This window comes from Amblyomma americanum, chromosome 11 (genome assembly GCF_052857255.1).
Source record: "Amblyomma americanum isolate KBUSLIRL-KWMA chromosome 11, ASM5285725v1, whole genome shotgun sequence".
In the NCBI taxonomy this organism is placed as follows: Eukaryota; Metazoa; Arthropoda; class Arachnida; order Ixodida; family Ixodidae; genus Amblyomma; species Amblyomma americanum.
The window spans coordinates 31,938,251-31,960,819 of record NC_135507.1 but is presented as its reverse complement, the minus strand read 5'-3'; the positions used below and the strand labels follow the sequence as shown (position 1 = coordinate 31,960,819).

At 43.9% G+C, this 22,569-nt stretch overlaps 1 protein-coding gene across 1 annotated transcript in view; it reads right to left on the bottom strand.

Annotated features, from left to right (window-relative positions):
* Positions 1–22,369, bottom strand: part of LOC144109543 (neprilysin-1-like) — a 27,693-nt gene extending 5,324 nt beyond the window's left edge. Inside the window, exons 1-17 of the mRNA XM_077642367.1 lie at positions 22,219–22,369; positions 20,901–20,942; positions 19,839–20,000; positions 17,123–17,203; positions 14,126–14,325; positions 12,502–12,696; positions 11,703–11,789; positions 9,616–9,746; positions 7,685–7,910; positions 6,998–7,096; positions 6,662–6,739; positions 5,701–5,813; positions 4,177–4,235; positions 2,486–2,537; positions 1,463–1,530; positions 848–978; positions 197–262 (exon numbers count right to left, since the gene is read on the bottom strand). Of these exons, the coding sequence (XP_077498493.1) occupies positions 197–262; positions 848–978; positions 1,463–1,530; positions 2,486–2,537; positions 4,177–4,235; positions 5,701–5,813; positions 6,662–6,739; positions 6,998–7,096; positions 7,685–7,910; positions 9,616–9,746; positions 11,703–11,789; positions 12,502–12,696; positions 14,126–14,325; positions 17,123–17,203; positions 19,839–20,000; positions 20,901–20,942; positions 22,219–22,369 (1,941 nt within the window). The remainder of the gene's footprint in view (positions 1–196; positions 263–847; positions 979–1,462; positions 1,531–2,485; positions 2,538–4,176; positions 4,236–5,700; positions 5,814–6,661; positions 6,740–6,997; positions 7,097–7,684; positions 7,911–9,615; positions 9,747–11,702; positions 11,790–12,501; positions 12,697–14,125; positions 14,326–17,122; positions 17,204–19,838; positions 20,001–20,900; positions 20,943–22,218) is intronic.
* Positions 22,370–22,569: the final 200 nt, after the last annotated feature.

The window sequence follows — 22,569 nt, the reverse complement described above, 5'->3', positions numbered from 1 at the left end:
ACTTGTACCCTCAGTCTTCCCAAATCATTAACATAAATATACAAGTTATTACAATTATTTGTACTTCCACTACCACTAACGCTCAAGGCAGAAGTATTATGGCATAATGAACAGAAGGTAATAACGAGTGTCAGCATCGTATATTTTTAAAAATAAATTAACACTATACGACGCGGGTGGACACAGTGAGACTTACCTTGAAGGCCATTCGAAGACCGCCGTTGTCGGCTATATTTTCGCCCAATGTGTTTTTGCCATTAAGCTGCATGAGGTGAGAGAAAATGCATCCTTTACTTTGTGTGCGCATTGATTGGAAGAATTAACCTAGGTACGCAGAGAGAACAGCGGCAGAAGCACCGGCTCCCTAGCGTTCTACCTAGAAGTTGTTCCTACGTTGTTCGGTGCATAGTAAATAAGAAATTCTTGAGAATCTACCCTCTGTAATAATTCCACGTCGGCCAGAAAATACTGTCTATGTCTACTGTCTAAGCTTGGACTACCAAATATTGTACGGCAAAACGTGTTTGTGTAAAAATAATTTATATAATTATATGACTGGGTCGATGCGAGGAGACAACCTAAACTAAGCCTTAGAGTAGACGCGCACGCATGCCAAGTTTACTCGTGTAAACACATCATTTATTCACCGGACGCCTCAAGAAGTGGTTCAGGTGTTCTGTGTAGTATTTCTACAATGCATTCTATCTTTACCTAAGGCTTCCACATCGCGTAAACAAAACATAAGCAATGGGCCCATCCATTCACACGCATGCAGTTTCCTCAGAATGCACGTGCAGTGCATACGTCATGAACGTGTATACGGACAGCAAACGTCGCGAACCCTCACCGTCATGTTGGCCTCTGGGTCAGTGATGTTTCCGTACTGGTATTCGAAGCATTTAGCCTTCTTCTCAAAATGGGTGCGGGTAGAATTTGTCCACCACTCTTGAAGTGCACCATCAGCGTCGAACTGGCTCCCTTCAAGGGCGGATGTCAGATAAAGTGACGTTAACGAAGCTCAAATGATCATAACTGAATTTACTTCGAATACATAGTGGACATCTCTGCTCTGTGTTTCGCTTAGAATCACATGACAAGTTTAGGTCGAACCTACTCATAACAGCACTTAAGCCGTGTAGACACATCGCACGATAGCTACATCATACATGATTACAGAATGTTTCTTATGTTTTCATATAAAAATTGATCACACGCACTGATAAGTTCTGCTAAATTGCTAATGCTTTCGCCAAAGAATGTTTTTAAGCTTCGGTTCCTGCATAAAAACAGCTTACATGATTTCTCTTAACGTACAGCGAACCCAAATGACGCCTTTGTGGCAAGTGTGCGAAAAAAAAGTTCCAATGGACAAGCGATTGGTGTGACGTACTCGACAACGGCTTTTCATGGAATAACGGAAACACGTGAGAAAACTCTCATTGTACTTTCTCATACCACTCACCCAAGTCGTCGAAGCCGTGTGTCATTTCGTGCCCAACCACCATGCCAATGGCTCCAAAGTTAAGTGAGCTGTGGGCGAAATTAGGGTACCGTTTACATAAGCGTCACGATTTACTGACGTCTATCCTCAGGGCGCTCAGTTCATGATTTTGGAAGAATTTTGCTTCACTAAGTCATGGTGCATGCGCGATGCTCCGCCGTGACGTCCGCGTTCGGCGTATTGCGATGCTGCAGACGTGAACGCATGAAGGAGGACTCTCACAGCATTTAATACCTATAGCGTTACCTAAAATCTCTGGATGAAAGATGTTTTAACGCGAAAGCATTGTTCATCCCATCAGCCCAGAAGCCGCCGTCCGTCACCGTCCGTGGTGCGAAATTCTTCAGTGACGTCACCAGGCTCTCGATCGACGTCATCGCTAGGCCATAAGAGTCTTCTGATTGAGAGGCGAGTGCGCAAACCATATGCTACAAAACCACTTTTTTAAAGCATGTATTTGTTATAATAAAATAATGTTCTATTCACAGAGTTTTCAGGAAACAACACGAAGTACATCTAAAAAGAGTCAGAGCAAAAGAATCCTTGAACAGCGTTATTTCTTGGAGAATAAAAGTGAACCTGCATGTAGTGTACGTTTTTCCTTTTATGATTGTGCGCGAATGAGTAGGTCTGCCGTTTGAAAGGCAAGAATAATTAGATTAACCTCGCAACAAAGCTCACAATAAGACAGTGCTTTCGTATTCAAACCACGTAAGCAGTCTTAAACGCCCTTCTTTTTTTCCAGGTTATTTTTATTTGTGCACCTTGCCATTTGGCACTTGTTTAATCCACCACCGCTATGAAATATGCAGTTGCCAAGTCCAGAGGAGAACATTTTGTTATCATGCAATCATTGCTACAGTCTGTGCTGTTTAGGGAGATCAATTAAATCTCAAGGTTTGAGCAGAATAGCGGCACCTTTAGTTATAGAGTATTAGCTGCATCTATAGGCTATTATCCGCATCAAAGAATACTGTGGCTTACCGCGGCAGTCCGTGCTGGTAGAAGACGCCTTGAAGAATTCCGGCAGGGTAAACTGCAAAGCAAATGGCGAATAGCGCGAATGTCTTATTTGTCCAGTTTATAGCCCGCCATGCATCCGTCTTTTCCATCCATTTTGTACCCCCGTTTTTGCCTTTTATGCATACAGTAACGCTTTGCGGTTACCACTGTTGCAGTGCTTGCATGGCCACAATATGCGTACGGTCGTTAGTTACCGCTGATGGCGTATTTTACTTCACGACATTTCTTAATCACTCTGACATGATTACCGGAAACGAACGTTCTATAACACAAGACATTTCGCGGTGATCTGTACCTCTGCTTTCGCAGTGTCGTTATTAGACGTTTCTAGCATACCGGAGTCGTATTAGCGGAGACGTATACCGGTTTACCGGACGCCTCCGGCGCGCACAGTCACCCCGCCTGGCCACACCCATGTTACTGTGCATGCGCAGAAGCCACGAAGGAGGGAAGCGACAGGAAGAAATGACAGGGATTGGATGACTCTGTACATAGTATATAAAAATTCATAGGTTGAAGTGAAGTGCAGAGAAGTGCGGCACCCGCGCGCGTTTGTAGAAAGGTTTCTGCGCGCGGAGTTCTACAGTGGTTTAAGGGTACCACGCCCGGATCATTACCCAAGGGTCAGCGGGTCGAGTCCGGGCTCGATCATTGTTTTTTTCAACGTAACGGCTGTCCTTTCCTCAAGAGGCACTTTAAGTATAATGGCGGTGGAATGAGGTCATGACCCTTTCGACCAATGAGAAATTGTGTACCAACGTCACCACTGTTGAGCAATGTGTTAGTCATTAGGCGAATGATTTCCCGATCGAGGTCATGCGATTGTGACGTCACGACCCTCTGAACCAATCCTGATTGGGATTCTTAACGCTGTCACGTTAAGGAAACTTTGAGGCTCTTCTGCTTCTTTGGAGGGAAGTACAGGGAGTAGCAGCAGTAATGGATAAAATGCGTTTTGTTCGCTGTAGAAGACGCACCGTCACATGTGCACTCCGCACGGGATCATCAACATCATCATCGTCATCGTCATCCTCAATATCATCGTCATCAGCCTGACTACGCCCACTGGAAGGCAAAGGTCTCTCCCACGTCTCTCCAATTAACCCTGTCCTTAGCCTGCTGCGCGCACCCTATGTCTGCAAACTTCTTAACCTCATCCGCCTACCTAACTTTATGCCGCTCCCTGCTACGCTTGCCTTCTCTTGGAATCCACTCCGTTACCCATAAGGACCACCAGTTATCTTGCCTTCGCATTGCATGCCCTGCCAAAGCCCATTTCTTCCTTCTGATTTCGACTAGGATGTCATGAACCCGCGTTGGTTCCCTCACCCACTCTGCCCGCTTCCGGTCTCTTAACGTTACACCTATCATTCCTTCCACAGCTCCCTGCGCTGTCCTTAAGCTGAACCCCTTTGTTAGCCTCCATATTTCTGCCCCATAGCTGAGTACTGGTAAGATAGAAATGTTTATACTTTTCTGTTCAGGGATGTTGCTAAACTGCCATTCGTGGTCTGAGAGAACCTGCCATATGAGCTCCCCTCCATTCTTATTCTAGTTATTTCGCTCTCGTGATTCAGATCAGAAATTAGGACAATGGTATATAAGAAATGCTTTAGTGCACTGCAACATGCCCCAGCACATTTGAAACTTACGCATTTCATTAGTGCTTGGGTTGTAAAAGGCGTTCACGACAGCGGTACCGACGGTCCAACTGTAATGAACAATAAGAGAAGGGTTCATGAATGCAGTGTAGCAAAAAACCAGCGGCAGAGGTATCGGTGGCGTTATTTGCCCAGTTCAACCTTCCCTAGCTAAGAATAACATTTTTACCCACTAATCACCTAACTCTCAAACCGCAGCTTCTTATTTATTTATTTACTCATACTGTTAATACCCTTATGAGGGTCGTACAGTAAGGGAAACAAATACAAATATGATTGCAAATGCACTTAGAACTCACAATGCTAACAAAATACGTTCAAGAAAACAGGTTAAGAAATTCGTCTAACATTCCCGCTAAAATGACTCTTTACCTATGTAACTGAAAAAATTCAACCATATCACTTGGCAATTTCTGCCACATTTCAATCGCACCAGGGAAAAGGAATACCGTGCACATCACATTGTGTAATAATGATTTGTATTTGCCCATGTTGATTTTTTTCTTGGACAAAGGTTCACTGGAGATTTAACATGGTATTCCTTATAATTTTTAATTTCTCGTGCCTTATTTGAATAAAAAATCTTTTAGTCTGTGTTTTAGTCTCCTTATTTCTTGTTCGTTTAATTCACATTGTTTTAGCATTTGTGTGGCCGAGTAAGCGCCGCGATATTTAGAGCATATAGAACAGACTGAAATACACTATGCCTTCTCCTGAATAAACAAAGCTACCGCACAACCGCACAACTGATATATATATATATATATATATATATATATATATATATATATATATATATATATATATATATATATATATATATATATATATATATTAATACCTGCTGATATTGATTGTTACAGTGAATTTGCACAATATATAAAAAATGTGATTATAAACTCCTTCCCGTTAAATATACTTTGTCTAGTGTTGTTGGGCGTGTGAAGGAATTCGGTCGGTATTTCTTGGAAGCCGCTAGATGTTTTTGAGTCCAAAGTAAGCATCTGCTGAAGCAGGCCCTCCCTATTGATTTCAAGATCTGGTGGAAAGTAAATATTCACTCTATCAAGCTTATCCCTGTAGAAGACTAACTGAAAGAAATGATCAAACTGCTTCACAATATAACTTTTTTATAGCATGACTTCTTCCTCATTCTTGATCAGTTTGACTGAGTCCTAATCTGTAAAATACTGCCAGAACTTTTTCACAACGATATCAGAAAATTAGACAGCGTTTTACTGAAGAACATTTCTTTTGGATCTAATAACTCAGTTTTCAGCTTTGTTTTGACATTTTAAAGTCATGCCAGCTCAGTATTACTGATTACATATGAGAAGTAACTAGCTTTGTAAGAGGGCTCTTCTGTAATTACAATACCTAGTTAGTTACGAAGGGGGGGGGAGAAGGAAACTTTTATTTTCATTTCGAATAAGTGCTTCTGGGGAGTGGTTAAGGGCAGATGTGCTTTTGCTCTATGTCCGAGATTTTTGCGCAAGAAAAATTGTAACGTCTTACTCGGCGTCTTTGTCGTACGGCTTTCGGAGCTTGAGCATTTGCTGCACCCAGCGATTCTGATATATCCAGTGCATCATTTGTGCGAATGAACAGTTCGGACATAGATCCGGTACCTGCAGGAACGAGAAGTTTTCTACTACGCTTAAGAAAGGACGCAGATTTCATCAGTTTTGTTTTGTAGCGATAGCTACATTACGGTAGCATTTCGAGCGTTCAACGTGGCGTCGCAGCCACGGGGTGGCGGCGACGCCACGCTGTCACGTGGTTGGTCACGTGGTGCGGAGCAGCTGCCAGCGGCGCGGCACCGTGATTAATCACGTGGTTCATCACGTGGTTGGTCATGTGACCAACCACGTGATGAACCACGTGACCAACCACCAATGGCCAACCACCATTGGTTGGTCACGTGACCAACCACATGGTGCGGAGCAGCTGCTACTGTCGGCGGCGCACCGAGCTGCCACAGCTGTGTGCATGCGCCGTGTCAAGTGGGACGAAGATGAAGAATGAACGGCCAGCGAAACGGAGCGGCAAGACTGACTGCAATTCGACTGAGCAAGTTCCACTCGGCCAGTTGTAGCTATCGCGTCACTCCAGGCTTAACCAGAGCTAAACCACAGGTTTTTTTTGGTTTATGTATTTGCTTGAAATTTTTCTGCAGATTATAAATGATTGTAGCACTGCTCTCAAAAAATTTCACAGTTACATCTTCAGAAAATTTTCTTCTATTATTCCTCAGACTTGCAAAAAGACTAGATATTTTCAAAAATCCGGCGGAAGGCCGGTTCAACACTCATTGCTTTCCTGCTGGTGTTCCACAGAAGAAGATATTAAAAATTAGTTTCGCAAAGCGCAAATTTTGATTTTGGATTTTTGCGATGCAGTGTCCCGCATTATGTCCCACTTGAAACAGCAAAACACAGTGGTAGTCGGGATGTGTAGTAAACTGCCAAATACTCACATATTGGTAAATACGTTCCAGATAAGTCACATTGTATAGCCACTCCGGGTATCCAATTTTTGTTCCCATTTTATATAGCTGAAAAATGGCCAACGTAATGTGTTTATGAACTACGTTCCTTGCTTTGTTAACTTAGTTAAATGCTTCGCAAACTTTCTTGTGACATTGTTCGCGAACTGCAGTTCACACACAACACATGTGTTAGAATCACCGTTTAACGAACGTTTCGAAGTGGCAGCATGACTGTGCTGTAGAGCTTAAATATCCTGAAAGCATTGGAGAGTGAACTCTAGCTGTATTTCTCAAAATTTCGCAAAAGAAAAGCCGGCACAACACCTTTTCTTCTGCAGCTATCCTCGTTTTATTGTCCATCCAATTGGCCTTCTGCAGCGTTTCGTTAAAGACTACCACGAGTCGCTGGACAAGATCTTCGACCTGAAACATGCAAGTGGGCGGGTTTTCGTTAGCCGTATCTGTATTACATCAAGTCTAAAAACACAACAGAAAATTTTTTGTCGTAACAACAAATTTTCTGTAATGTTTTTGACCAGGAACGAGTAGTAACAACAGAAATGTTTATAATAACAACAGAATTTTATGTATTTACCGCAGACAAGTGCCACAGAACTACACACTACAGAACAGCAGAAAAAAAAACCACAATGGTGCAGAAAAATTCTACAGAAAAACACAAAATCTGTCGTTACGACAAACTACAGAACAACTTGTCGTATGTTTGAAACCGCTCTGTTGTTTATTTAGATTGAATAATTTTTATTACTGGCACTCGAAGTGACTCAGATGGCAGAGTACCTTTCAGCTACTAATCGGAAAGACGTAAGACAGTCTTGATAGACGTCGTAAGCGTACGGGTAGATTGCATTCTCTCGACCCTCTCCCCAGCAAGCCGAACGCACTTAACCCACCGCTATTAGGAAACAATTCCTGGCTGTCTCTATTCATTGCTCCTTATTTTAATGTAAATGGCGCAGGGAACGAGAGTCCAGGAGACTTGGCGAATACCTCTGCTTTGGCTTCTTTGCTGAACTTGTGCTGTACATAGAGGAGACCGACAATCTCGGGCATAGCCTCGTTCACGATGCGAACACACGTTTCCCACCTCGGCTTTTCGGCGACGACTCCCGTAATTACTTTCGAGAGCTCGAATGAAGCATTTCGGAATTGGTCAGATACTTGAGCTCCGAAACCTAGCATGACTTTAAGGCCGGCGTAGTTGTAGAGCGTCTTTCTGGAAAGAGAATTTGAAACAGGCCGATGCGTTTACGGCAGAGAATAGGGTTATACAAGCATGCCGGTAGCGCACAAACATTTCAAGCTCTGTAAAAGTGGGGAAGTCATGAAACTTCAGAGTATTTTACTATGCTACAAACGGAAGATTTTCATTATTGAATTTTTAAGGTCCGAAGTGCGTCTTATTTCTCAGCTTCATCAACCTGAAGCCCCGTTAGCAATCGTACTCGGATCTTCTTAATTGTGAACAACCTCAGCTTTGTTGGCGTTTTGTGTAGTCGGCATTAAAACTGTTTAGAGCTTTCGAGCGGCCCGTTGGGATGGATGGATTTTATTGGCATCCCCTTGGATTTGGGCCGGCAGCTGACGCCACCTTGCCTAGTGGATTTATGCTCTGTGCAGACAAAGCGCACCGTGTGGTAGCTGCAAGAGTCTAAGGCAACGCTTGCGCAAAAGCAGAGCCCAAAAGTTCTCCGAACTAGGTTTGCACAAAGATGGGCCCTGAAAACATTGAACTGCTGTCTAATTTTAGCGCTTTATCTTCAGCAGCTCACTCGGATGGTTGGCTCCGACAGTACGTCAATTTTCAATGGAAAGATGGGAATGTTTTTCATGATCTCAAATAACAAGGCCTTTGCAAAGGGTTGTTGTCTCCATCTTTTGTTTCTATTAGAAACAAAACCGCTACGCGGTGCACCTATGACAGGAAACAATGAATGCAGCATGATAACTTTAGTATATGGAGAGCGTTTTCTCTCTCACACACACACACACACACACACACACACACACACACACACACACACACACACATATATATATATATATATATATATATATATATATATATATATATATATATATATATATATATATATATATATATATATATATATATATATATATATATATACACGAAACTATTAGGCAACGGATAACTTGTGCTAAAACAGTCATGTGCTGAAACAGTCAGTGTTTGCGGCATGCCTCCTCCTAGATAATGCGTAGACATTTTCTCTTGTTCTAGATGAATATACGCGTTAAAGTTTCTTTTCTGGTCGTAGTTTTTTTATTCGACTGTCCTTCGCCAGCAATGACCGTAAGCACTGCTTTTCGCTATGTTTATTTATGTATATATTTATTTATTCATTCATTTCAGACTACAACTCAAAGGCCCCATATATGGGGTATTAAAGCATAGGTATGACAAATGTATCCGTATTGGTCATACCATGCTGAAAGGACATCTCAAGAACTTTTACTTAAACGAGAAAGTGTATCCTGGGGGAACAATTCTGTACTAAGACAAAAATTTCAATATTGGAAAACTGTAAGGTACTCTTGTGGAAATATTGAAGGCAATGGTTCATTCTTCCAATGTGTAGGAAGATGTTTCTTTTAAAATTTTTCCATCGCTCACAGCAAGACTGCATAAAAAAAGTAATAGGGAGCGCTTTCGACGATAACAAAAAACGTTAATAAAAAGAAAAAAATACAAGCATGTCGACGGGAGATCCGCAGGTATATTCTTTTGTTACAGTGAAATCTTAGAATATATGAAAAATTGTGTGCATAAAGTCTTTCCCGTTTGAAAATGGTTTCGTCTACAGTTGTTGGGCATGGGGATGCTCTGTCGTTTCTAACAAAGCTTAAAACCAAAAAGTTGCTTGAATGTGTTCATTAAAAGTTGCTGCGTTACTTACGGGTCAGCGCTTGCGAGAAAATTATTGAGTCCGCTGTAGTAATCCAAGGCGTACAACTCTACAGTCTCGTTGTCACTTAGCGTAATATTTGCCGTGGAGAATTGTTTCTTTAGTAAATCGAGGAGTCGAACCTGTAAACAAGAGAAGAACCGCGAATTCGGATGATTTTAAGCGCAGTTTTTTTTTAACATCGCTCAGCTGACAGCACCGTGTCTTCGAATGGTGGACGTGTTCCCTCTAACACACACGTTGCGGCGGTACGTTTCCGCATGTTATAGAGTTTCTTAATATTAACTAGAGGGAAAGCTGGTGGCGCTGCACCTCCGCCACCATGGGCGCTCAAAGCATCATGGGGCGATGAGCTACTTGGTGTTGGACAGTCGATTTTTTTCAGAAACACAGAGTGGCGTTACTGAGATGTACCATTCCCTATCCACGGCGTGCCCCGCGCACAGACGACTTCGGCGTAGAAGTAGTGCGCAAAAGCCATAGTAGCGAAAACGCAACAGCACATGACACCAGTAAAAGGTTTTTGCTTTCCTTAGTGCCATTAAGAAACCTCTTGAAGTTTTGAAGTGACATTTTTTTTTTAACATATTTCGTTTTAAAGATGCGCCCATTAAGCACGAAATATTGGGTGTTGTGGTCTGCAATACATGGCTGATAGGAGAGCAAGCCATCGCTTAGTTTGGCCAAACTTTATATTTACCTGCTTTCCTGGTCATTTGTTGCTGTTTCTAGACAGGATATTGAATGTTAGTGAACTCTTGATTACCGAACAACGTTTGTTTTTTCATTAGTTTTTGGCCAAAAGTTGTGGTTCTGCAGTCGGTAGCTCTCCGCCCCATGATGCTTAGAGCGTCCATGGTGGCTGAGGTGGTCTCCAGGAAGCTCCATGCAAACTCCCATAGGCGGGGCGCCAGCTTTCCCTCTAGTTAATAGTAAGAAACTCTATGCCGCATATCCCTCACTTCATGTGCGGAAAATGAGGCTAATGCTATTTGTAGTGATGTGAGTGTGAAGCTGACCGCAGTGCTGAGAGAGCGCTCGAAGATGGTAGGAGCTTTCAACTCCCCCTATGTTTACCGCTTTCGACATAGCTGTGTGGTCTTCATAATTACGCTCTTTATGGAAGAATCATGTGCTTCCCACGCTCAATGCAGAAAGGAGTAAAAAGGGGAAGTCAGCTGTCCCCTAGCGTACTGCCTTTTATAAAAGGGACAACTGACTTCCCTTTTTACTCCCTTATAGCCCTATTAGTGTTTACAGTGCACGATTTTGCCATGCTGGCGTACAATGTGACCCATTGAAAACAGGCTACTTTTTTTTATGAGGAGTGCTTGAAAGCAATTATCGCTTCCGGCCTGCTTCTCTTAGTGTTCAGCACAGTTACCCAAGCACGAAGTGCCCTATTGTAAACATGTTCAGCCTTCTTAACGGCTGTGTTGACGCCAAACTGAAGCAGGCATCTGCTTCCAGACCGTAACGCTAGCGCGAAGTTCTGTTGCGTGGCTTTGTTCGTTATGGCAAGTGTTCGGTATGATTATCAGTTTTCTGCACATGAGGCTAGCTCTTTATATGTGTAAGTACATAGAGCCACGAGCACGCTCAACTGGCGCGCTAAAGCAGTGCGCCGTAGAAAAAATAATGCAAAGTGTTACCGCAGTTCCCCTCTTATGAGCACTGCTCTTCCACCCTTGTAGCTTCCATTCCTACACTGCTGTGTTCGAGCGCAAGCACTCTGTATGATACCCACCACCTGACTCAAGTATTAGTTTCCTCGAAGCTTCACGAAGCCCCTATCGAGCGTTCTAGAGAATTTTAGAAACCTCCCTCCGACAGAAGTGATTGCCTTCCACAGTCTTGCGTCTTCCAGTGTCCTGTCCTGTGTCTTCCACAGCGAAACGGCGGGCAATTTTCCGCTGCTAAAGCTTTCAACTTACGAAGCAACTACAGTCCAACTGAAAGTTCAGCTTGTTTACGAATGTTGTGCTTTTGTACCGACCGTGGGTATTTACGCGGACCCAGCTGTCGTCGACACCACATGACAACACAGCCGTGAACAGTTCGGTCGCATAATTACTTACATTCGTGAAATTTTTTTCCAGGTCCTGAATGGCCATTCTGTGATAAAGTTTCAAGACGTCGTGCCTCTCTTCGGGAGGCGCCGTCATCTGGAAGCAAAGAAGGTCCATTTAAAACCAAGTGACGCAAAAATGTCGGCTCAGTGTCTCGGCCACACCTGTGAAACAGTTAAATTTTTCTTTTGAACGTGCTTTGTATATTCCAGAATGCCCTCCGCTCCACCGCAGTGGACCTGTGGCTTTGGCGTTAGGTTGCTGATGCCAAGACCGCCAAATGAAATCCCGACCGCGGCGGCCGCAATTCGATGAAGGCGAAGTGCAAAAAAATTCTCTGTGCTCTCTGAATTAATCCAGAGCCCTTTACTACAGTGCCTGCCGTAGTGGACGGCGTGAACGCTCGCAATGGTGACCTTCAGGTTAGTTGTAGTGCGCACGTCTACTGCATGTTCAGCTAAGCCATTTCACGAAGTTACAGGGTGCTGAATTTCGACTACTCATTATATAGTGAGGCAAGGAAGGTGTTTACAATGGCGCAACGCGCGCGCCTCGCTCAGAGGCGGCGTGATGACGTCATCTTTTTGGGGACCATTTCTCGGCCTCAACAACGAAGGTCACCGAAGGAATTCCGACTAATGGGGCTAATAATTTTTTCGCATTAAACGGACAGGCAGAAGAGTGGAAACGCATATGGACGAAAATCTAGCCTGAATAAAGGCATAAATACAATATTACATTTTACAATAATCATATTATTACTACGGAGATTCGTTGTTCTCTAAAGTGAAAAGCGGTCGGTTCTCACATTGGCCAGCTGTCCTTCGAAGCTCACGAGCGCGTCCGAAAGTTCCGTCAGCTCCTCTTCAGTGAGGTTGGGTCTCACGAAACTCAGAGCTGTTTTGATAAGCTTCTTGTAGGCAGCAATTATCCCCTTGTTTCCTTCTTTCTCTGGGTGTATGAGCTGGTTTCTGCCCACTATCTTGAATTCTAATTGGTCGAGCTGAAAAAAGTCAAATCGAAAATCAGTAAGTGCGAACAAAAATTCGAGACGACAGTTAAGCTCCTTCTGAAGTGTATGGCGCGATAGCGTAATGGGTTTTTTCCCATATATGCAGAAGGTCATTCTCTACATTTATAGACCCGCGGGAGTCCTCCTACCCCTCATGACGCAGTGGTGCAGCGGTTAAGCGGTGCGCAACTCCCCTGCGATGGCAGGGGCTGCCACCGGTGGGGCTTGTGCTACCAAGGTTGCTCTTCCCGACCGACCAGTCATTGATTTAACTGCCACGTTCCACGGTGGGCAGTTTGTTCACTATCTGGTGGGCAGTTTGCGATGACGCTGCAGGGTCACGTGAGCTAAGCACCCACCTGCCTTCTAGGTTGCTCTATGGGGACCACCTTCCAGAGCCATGCCCGTTACTTTTTGCTCACAACGCCGACGCTGACAACGCCGACGCCGGATTTTCTGCGTAACGAGGACTCTAACGCTATCGCGTTAAAAGAGCTGCCCTCAGCCGCTTGGGCTGCTACGAACGCGAGTGCACATTCTGAACGATTAGAGGCGTGCGTTTGGCTGGAAACGTTCTTGCCCAGCTTCTCTCGGCGTAGCCCAGCATTCATAAAAATGGTCTATAGATAGCCTATAGACTTCTTATAGACTCTATTGCCTTCCTATAGATATCTCTTTTTCTCTATTCATAGTCTACAGACTGCCTATAGACAAATGTCTACTAAAAGTGTATGGCCATAAATCCACAGATTGTCTATAGGATTTGTATTGCCATAACTATTCTCTAGCATTTGTCTATAGACAGTCTATAGCCTTTATAGAGAGAAGTCTATGGACAATCTATAGACTGTCTAAAGAAATTTTCGTGAGGGAGATAGCTGACGCACGGCACATGTGACTTCGACAGAGCGCAGAAGCTCACGCCAATAAGCGCATGAAGGTGGCATGGAAAAGCACTACGAGTGCACTTAAAAGCTGTTTGTTCATTTCACTAGGCTGTGTGTTACGGAGCTGCAATCAGAGCGGCAAACTTCCGCGCAGGTTCCCCATAGGGAGGAAGGCTGACGCGCGGATACAGTGCCGCAATTCGAGCTGAGGAAGAAAACAGCATGGATGTCGGCTAATGCGTATCAATAGTTGTAGCAAATATCGAAGAATTGAGATGCGGCTTTAACTGCATTTACCTGCTCAAGGGACTGCGAGCTTCACTGTTGTTGAACAACGTGAGCACTGCCATGCTCCCTCTGCAAGCTTCCACTGCGCGCCATTGCTGGCTAAGAGTTTCACTGATATAAACAAACTGTGGTCGTTCAAATTTGACATGCAATTACAAAGCACCTTCTGGGGCTTTCTTCTGTACGCCTGAAGAAGTTGAGAGATGCTTCTTTGAATAAGCTAAATGTGTCCGCAGTCAGCTTACCATAATGACACTAGAATTCAGCTCCTTGGCGTCTCTTGTAACTTGGACGGAGAATATGGTAAATATTCCAGTGCTGTTCAACACCTCCGTGCAATTTTTGAACATGCCTCCTGTGTCGTTCGTTATCGGCCATTGAGCGACTCCAGATGCGTTCATTATTTCCATCATCACATCGCGTCGATCTTCTAATGCTGGGACAGCTGAAAAAAGCGCACATAAATATGCACATGATTACACACACACACACACACACACACACACACACACACACACACACACACACACACACACACACACACACACACACACACACACACACACACACACACACACACACACACACACACACACACACACACACACACACACACACACACACACACACACACACATGCATGTATGCAGGCATGCATACATACATACATACATACATACATACATACATACATACATACATACATACATACATACATACATACATACATACACACACATACATGCATGCATGCGTACATACATACATACGTGACGTGCATACATACGTGCATTTGCATCTACTAACATATATACAACAGTCATTGACAAAAGTTCACGGGATGCTGGTTCGCAAAAAAGAAAATTCCTGCGCTCTGAGCAAAAGCAGGGGGTTAATAGGTGTGTTCATATGGCAGGTGATGGCGAAGTACTACGCTACGGTGGAAAAATCTTATATTGGTAGTATGGTGCGTTAATTCTGGTCACTGGACCTTACACCCTGCCCAAGGCCTGGGGTGGGGCTGGTGCGTTCATGTGGTGACTGAGGACCGGGGTTTTGTGGTGTATTCAAGTAGAAGATGGTGGCCAAGCACTAGACCAGGGTTCCAAAATCTTGAGGGTGCACCGATGGCTCTGGTCGCCATGCCTTACAAGGACCCAAACCTCGGGTGCGCCTGGTGCCCTATTTAATGAGCGTGGGGTGTGTCTGACGCGTTACTGGGGGCTGAGGGCCGGGCTGTAATAGGTATATTGATATGAAAGGAGGTTGCCAAGTACTACAGCAAGGTTGGAAAATCCTATTCTGGTATGAGCTCGTGCTGCCGGCACTGGTCACCGGTCCTTACGAGGCACGAGACCGGGTGCTCCTGATATGGTATTGCGCCAGGGTTTAGCTAAACATCAATGTCTCATCGATAAATGAACGCACACATCGCAGGACGCTCAGGAAGAAGCATGAATGACGGTCGTTGCGTGCGTAAAAAAACGATATTCTGTGCTACTCATATCCGGTGTTGGTGTTTGATGCTGGCCTGAACGTACGGCGCCATGTTACAGACTTGTGTTGTGTGGGAAGTCGTTTTCGAACGGGAGCTATGGAACGAATTTTGTTTCATTTACATTACAGACTTTTTCGCGACTCTCGAAAAAGCTTGCGTTTGGGCAGGAGAGAGACCCAGCTCGAAGTATGTATCCCATTTATTTCGGGTTCTGCGATCAGGTGTTAGCAGGTGTGTCTCACAGCCCAATGTAAAACATATAGCAGCGTTCATAGCCCTATTTTTGAAAATGTGTATACTGAGTACCTTATTTTTTCCAAGCAAGAACAGCAGGTGTACAAAGTGAAAAAAAAGACAACTACTCTATTTTTTACTTTGTTACAAGGTAACCATGTGGGCTAGTTGGTGTATTTCAGACATATCTTCACCAGCGAAAGCACGAGACACCAGGAGAAGAACACAGGACAACGCTGGACTAACAACTGAAGTCTAATCGAGTAGCGGCCAACCTAGGTCACCAGAAGACGCATGCATATCAGACACACTAAAAACACTAAAAAACAACAAAACAAATACATATGTGGCGATTCGCCAAGGAGTGGCTACACGCTCCGTATCTGGCAAACAACAAAAGGCACATGCAATGCCAGTCAAACTTGCACACGCACAATTTTGCTTAGGAAAGTAAATTCCTTGTTATTGGGATATAAAGACGGTGCACTGATGCATGTGTCACTGCCGTGCAACCTAATATGGTAGGCCTCCAGGATTTCCCTCTCCTCCTCGTTTTTACCTTTTTCGATGACTGAGATGTTGCTAAAAGCCGGAACACAGTTTTTACAACTCCTGCAGTGACGTGGGAGATTATTTTGATCACACAAATTTCTCAGGGAATTGCTATGTTCGCGTGCGCGGTCATTAACACATCTGCCAGTTTGGCCCGTGTACACCCTACCACACGACAGGGGTAACTTGCGAACAACATGAGCAACGAACTTGTTGGCATGCTTCACAGTGAAGCTCTTGGATTTCCTCCCCTCACTGGCCTTCGCGATTCGTGAACAAAAACCAGACAGCTTACAAGGTGCAGAGAAGACTGCCGTCACGCCGTGCCATTGTGCCACTTGTGGCACGGCGTGACGGCAAGTGTGCGTGTGCAAGTTTGACAGCCAATGTATGTGCCTTTTGTTGTTTGCCAGATATGGAGCGTGTAGCCACTCCTTGGTGAATCGCCACATATGTTTTTTTTTTATTTTAGTGTTTTTTAGTGAGTCTGATATGCATGCGTCTTCTGGTGAGCTAGGTTGGCCGTTACTCAATTAAACTTCAGTTGTTAGTCCAGCGTTGTCCGGTTGTCTTCTTTTCCTGGTGTCTCGGGCTTTCGCTGGTGAAGTTATGTCTCATTTACTCTGTTTTGTGTTTGTGTTGTAAGACGATTCATATTTTGTTGGTCTGAAGCACTCGAAACATTATGGCGGCGTCAGGGCGCCTAACTTCTAGACACGGTTGCTTCTGCTGATATAAAGATGGTGCGTCGCAATTCTCTGCATTTCGTAGGCCTTTCTAGAGAGTAGGTGTAATGACATAGCGCAAAGGCCCGACCAGTCTCCACCCTGGAGTGAGGGCCATTATACCCCTGGCGTGCACAAAAGAATCTTTCTCAACTGAAGGCAACAGTCGCTGCTATGAAACAAAGAAAATTTGCTTGCTAACTGGTGTTTGTAAGGATGGAGTGTTCACATACCCATGCAGGCGTTGTAAGCAACAGCAGCCTTGTCTGTGACGTTCTGGCACTCATAATTCAGGGTCATGTTTTCCAGTATGCCTAAACAGGAGGAGAGAGAGGGGCGGGAATAGTAGAACACACAAGGAACAGAGCATCAAGTGTCGCAGTAGTTGGAAATATCCCGCAAGGCAGGCCCTCCCACAAAATTGGGTGTAGCATCTTTAATTTCCTCGCGCTGAATCGCCTTGCACCTGCTGCGCTGTTGCGAAGCCACTTTAATAGATGCAAGGCACATTACCGTGATGTGTTGGCAGTAGGTAGACGCCATCGTCTGGAGAGCCTATTTTGAGGGCCTAAGTATGTAGGCACCGTTTCACTGTCGCTGTCAGCTAGCGAACTAGAAATGTGGTGGCTTTCGTTTTCAAAGTGTTGAAATCTGGAATCTATCTTGTTGTTGATTGCATTTCCATCGCTACCATCTTGGTTCCATTGCTTTGGAATTTGCTCTACTGCCTTTTGAAAATATCTATCTTTTTAATTTTTGTATGTTTCTAGTGCCATTTTATTTTAGGCTCCTCTTCATGTCTTTGCTTCTAACCACGTGTAACATGTATTTCTCTGTACAAAAATAGGAAACCTTCGTGACTAAGTAAACAATTGTCAGTTCGCACTCTGTGGGTGATCATTGGTTCCGTGTTCATACCCTGAAGTGCATAGCGAGCTGTGGGCATCACATAGCGTCTTGGCCAAAAGTAACCGGGCACAGGTGGTTTGTTTCTTAGCCACGTAGCGAACAACTTATGGCAGCCCTTAAGCTCCGAATCACTGTAAAGTAAGATCAACCCTTGTCCTCACGTTATAACACCTTTCGGTATTTAGGGGTGCCCTAAAGGCTGCGTTATACGGTTGAAAAGCAAAAACCAGTCGCTCGGTTGCTTTTGGCAAAGAGGGTATATCCAACTAGGGACCGTTCTCGCGCTCTTAGCAGAAGCGTTTTCCTTGAGCCGAAATATGGATCTTTTCTGCAAAGCGTTTCTCGTCGGCTGGTCGCTGTTTTGAAACAGATAAACTAGAACGTAAGTGGTATACTCACGGAATGCATGAAATATTCAATAAAAATTGTCAGGCTAGCTGGTTCTTTTTTATACTTCGTTTGAACTGCGGAAAAAGACTACACTCCTTCTTCCAACTTTCTTCCATATCCCCTCTCCCTTTCTCATTATGCCCAATAGTAAACATCTTGAATAAAAGAAAAACATATACCGCATGCGCAAACGCAAGCTTTCTACTTCATTTCACGAAGGATAACAAGGTGTATTTAAGCATTGTTATCAGCGCAGCGACAGTCTAATCAAACACGTCAGAGCGCTTAGATAAGTGCACAGGAAAGAGAAGGTTTTCGCTTCAAAAACCAACAGTGCGCTGCCAAATGATTTCAACACAATCTGCAAAACTGTTAGCCTATGTTGTCAACAAGGATGGCGAGAACCAAGGCCCCAAGTCTACAAGAACGCGCCAAGTCATGCACCGGTTCAAAAAGTCTATGTCTAGTGAACAACAACACAGTGGAAGAAAGGCACCGAATCAGTGTTGAACGTAAGCATGAAAACAGTAGAAAACTTGTAAGAGTAAAATCACATCGAAAGAAGGCAAGTTTATACTAAAATGTGACAGAAGAAAAACTAAATCCTCCGTGAGAACACCTAGTCATCGTGATATTTAGACAGCAAATGCATAAAGCACCTCAAAGAAGCTCTACGAAAACCTATGCTACTTCGGAAGTCTGAATGAAGCCTTAAAAAAACGAAAATTCCTTTGACGGCAAGAAAATAGAAGGCTTACTTATACAATTGCCAGTCGTGGCAAAATCAAAATGTTCGATAGCTAGACGCTTCCGTTTGTCTTTTGTTCTTGCCAAGAACTCAAAGCGTCGAGGGCAAGAACGTTTCTTGCAATTATTGCAGTACTCACGCAGCCATGAAATCCCCTGAATTCTTCTTTAGTTTTAAACTAGGGTCTTTTGACCATTTATTAAAACACCTCATAGCCTGATCGATGTATACGCTACAACAACTGAGTGAAATACAATGCACAACTCCCGATAAGCAATCGCTGAACTTTTTTCATGTTTAGTGGCCCATTGAATTTTCATTGCATTTTTCATCAGCATGAAAACCTTCCATCGTTTGCATTGGCAGAAAGTGTGTGTGGGGGGGGGTTTGCAGCGGACTGCATGCCAGCGCCAAATTTCACGGCGACTTTTTTACATTGCGTGATAAGTTGAGAATATCAGGAATGACGTCAATCTTGTTTTTGTCTACGGGTTCTTTAACTTTGCAGAAAATCAGCGCACCGAACAATGTTCCAACTGGTCGCTTAATCAATAAAATGTATCTCCAAATTTGGTTGCCAGCTCATACCGACTGCCGAAAACGCCGCCAAGTTTCGGCACCATTTTCCTGACGCGAGTATTTATGGAGCAGATTGAATAAAATATTTAATATAACATAATTTCGGCGACATTAACGAGGGTTGGAGCATTCCCATGTCCTGCACCATGTTGACAGAGAATAAAAACACCACGCTAAATTTACACGGCAGGGCCCCTTCGAAAACAATAATGTGAAAAGAACATCTGGAAAAGTACTCGGAAAGCAGACAGTGCATCATATTAGGGAGACATGGCCAAATGTTAAAAACAAAAGAAAAAAGAAAAAAGCAGTGCATGCCTTACTTCTGAGTGTTCCCTGCAGTTCATCACGCAGGAGGGGGAAAATGCCCGTATAAGACTTGCTTTCAGGAATTGGGTGGTTCTTTTTCCACCCGCCACAGGCGTAGGAGTAGAAATCTTCGCATGGGTCAACACACAAGTCGAGGGATGCGTTGATCAGCTTGGCTAGACGAGAAATAAATAAATCAATCAATGAATCAATCAATCAATAAGTCAATCAATCAATCATCGACTATGTATCTATCGAACGAACGATCAGTCAGTCAATCAGTTAGTCAAAAACATTCACTTTTTCAGTTCCATGCTTTAATTGGGCACGTATCTTTCGCTAAGGCCTTTCCGTATCACAAATTTGTTCTTTATAGTCCTATGATCGGAGTGTGGTCCATTGTCAGTTGTCAGGTGTGGTCTCTTGTCAGTTGTCAAGTGTGGCCAATTACTATAGGCCACAAAAGATTACAGGATGCGTGTTCTAGGAAAATTAAAATTATTGTCCCGCTGCCTTGCGATCTAGCCGCCTGGGAATATTGCCAGCTGACGGAGCAGGCTCGTTCCCGAACACCTTCAGGCAATTGGCTTGCGTGACTGCTTCGAAATATTTTTTTTTCTCGCACACCCGCACCCTGTAAAGATTTGTGGCCGATAGTATGTGCGGAAGGTGTTCATGCGCGTAGGTTAGAGTTTGTTCAAATGCAATGCATTAGCATTGCTACCACTGGAGGAAAAGGGGAAGGAATGTGCGCGCACTATTTCATCGCGGACGCGGCATTTCAGGCCACGGTGCGGGAATGAATGCTTGCTTCGGCGGCAAGGAGAAGCAGGTGTGAGAAGTCTTAGTTGTATCCCATCCCACTGTCTGCAGTCTAAGAAGCGCAGCTCTGGAGGCATTGCAAATTTTGTGCCATGCATTGAAACGACATCTCGCGAGTAGTAAGGCGACATTCATTGTCCAGTTCTCGATAATGACCAGAGAACATAATCTCTGTGAACGATCGCATGACGTTAAGTACTGGCCACAATTACGACTAATGAGTCGAGCGTGCGAGATAGGCAGGAATACTTTACCTCGTTCCTTGCACACTTCGGTTTTACAGACTGTGTAGTTTCCTAGACAAAGGAGTAGAGAAAAAAAGACTTCACTTGAGAAAAACAAACCATGTGGAGGCTGACATCTGTTCGCAACGTTCTTGTAAACATTGCACCGAATAACTGCGTTTTATTTCAGTGGCGTCTTGCGGCGTCCGTGCAGCAACGCGCTTTCTTCAGACATAGTATTTACATCTGAGAATGTGCTTCTGCTTTCAGTGTTGCACAGTTTACCAGCCTACCTTTCTGTGAATATTTTCTGGTAAAGTATTTGTGAACAATGTAATGTAATGTTTCTGGAGATATTGATGTTCGGACGTTACATTATTGGGCGGAAATGCGCCCATTGCTCGAGTTTTAGGTCCTGCCGTCTCCTTAAATGCTTGTATTTTGTACTTAAAATATGCTGGTCAGCAGTTTTTATAATCTATTTATTAAGCTGTTTTTAGCTCTGTTTTGTTTATATTGCAGTCATAGTACATGCCAACATCCGCTTAAAATGGGTCTGTTTGAATTAAGTTCATTACTTGCTCGTTATATATTTGCACTTGAAGTGCAGATTACGATAAGCAACCTACGGACATCCCTCTAGACATACATGTGCTGCTTCTTATACATGTGCCGGGCGCTTGAAGAGTCTCTGGATTGTGCTTACTTTAATAGCTGCGTAATACGTGAGCATTATTTTCGGTATGTATAAGCTGTGTATTTAGTTAGCGATATTTGGAAGCGCAGGTGATAACAAGCACTGGTAACGCATGTAGTCTAGCAATCTGCTTTTAGTCATACTGCTACCTTTACGGCTACAAAGCGGCATGGCCGTATAACCACCCTGGTCAAGCGCTGCATTTATGACTGCTGCTGCTTAGACTGAGTCAAATGTTGTGTCTCAATCTATGAACGCTGAATGTAGCAGTTAGTTACATTGCGCACAATTTTCTTTACCCTGCCTGATGTTATGCATATATGATCTATTGTTGAACGCCATTTGTCAGAAACCAATATAATTCCTTGGTTTCTTTATTCAAACGCGCGAGGCACAGTTGTGGAACTCTGTTAGCCATTCATACTGAGAGCATGCAACTGTAGTTGTGGAACTCTGTTAGCCATTCATACTGAGAGCATGCAACTGTAGTTGTGGAACTCTGTTAGCCATTCATACTGAGAGCATGCAACTGTATAGCTAATATTCGGCCCTCTTCAAATAAAGCGAAAAAAAATCTCGAGTGCTATTCTATTTTTAAGCCTAATAAATTAAAAAAAAAAGCCGAAGTAGCTTGCCTTTCTCGACTTTCACCTGCGTCGGCATTGAAGCTGTTACTGTGGTCCACGCTGAAAGGCAGGCTGCTATGAAGAGTTTTGTGGTCGTCATAGCTTGTATCCAGGGCATTTGTGAAAACAGCGCCACAACTTGAGGAAGAAGATGTAATGCTTGAGAACCATGCCATCCCACGCGCTTATATATCACAGGACCAGTGCGCCATCCTGACGTCAGCAATGACATTTGGTTCAGACAAAACGTCGGTGCCCGGATTACATGGACAAAAAAGCAGAAACAATAGCCCACGTTGACTTATGACCTTTGCTGCCTGCCATAAAAACGCCCTCTTTGCCGTACACTCTCATAAGTGTTTTGTGCACTTACAAA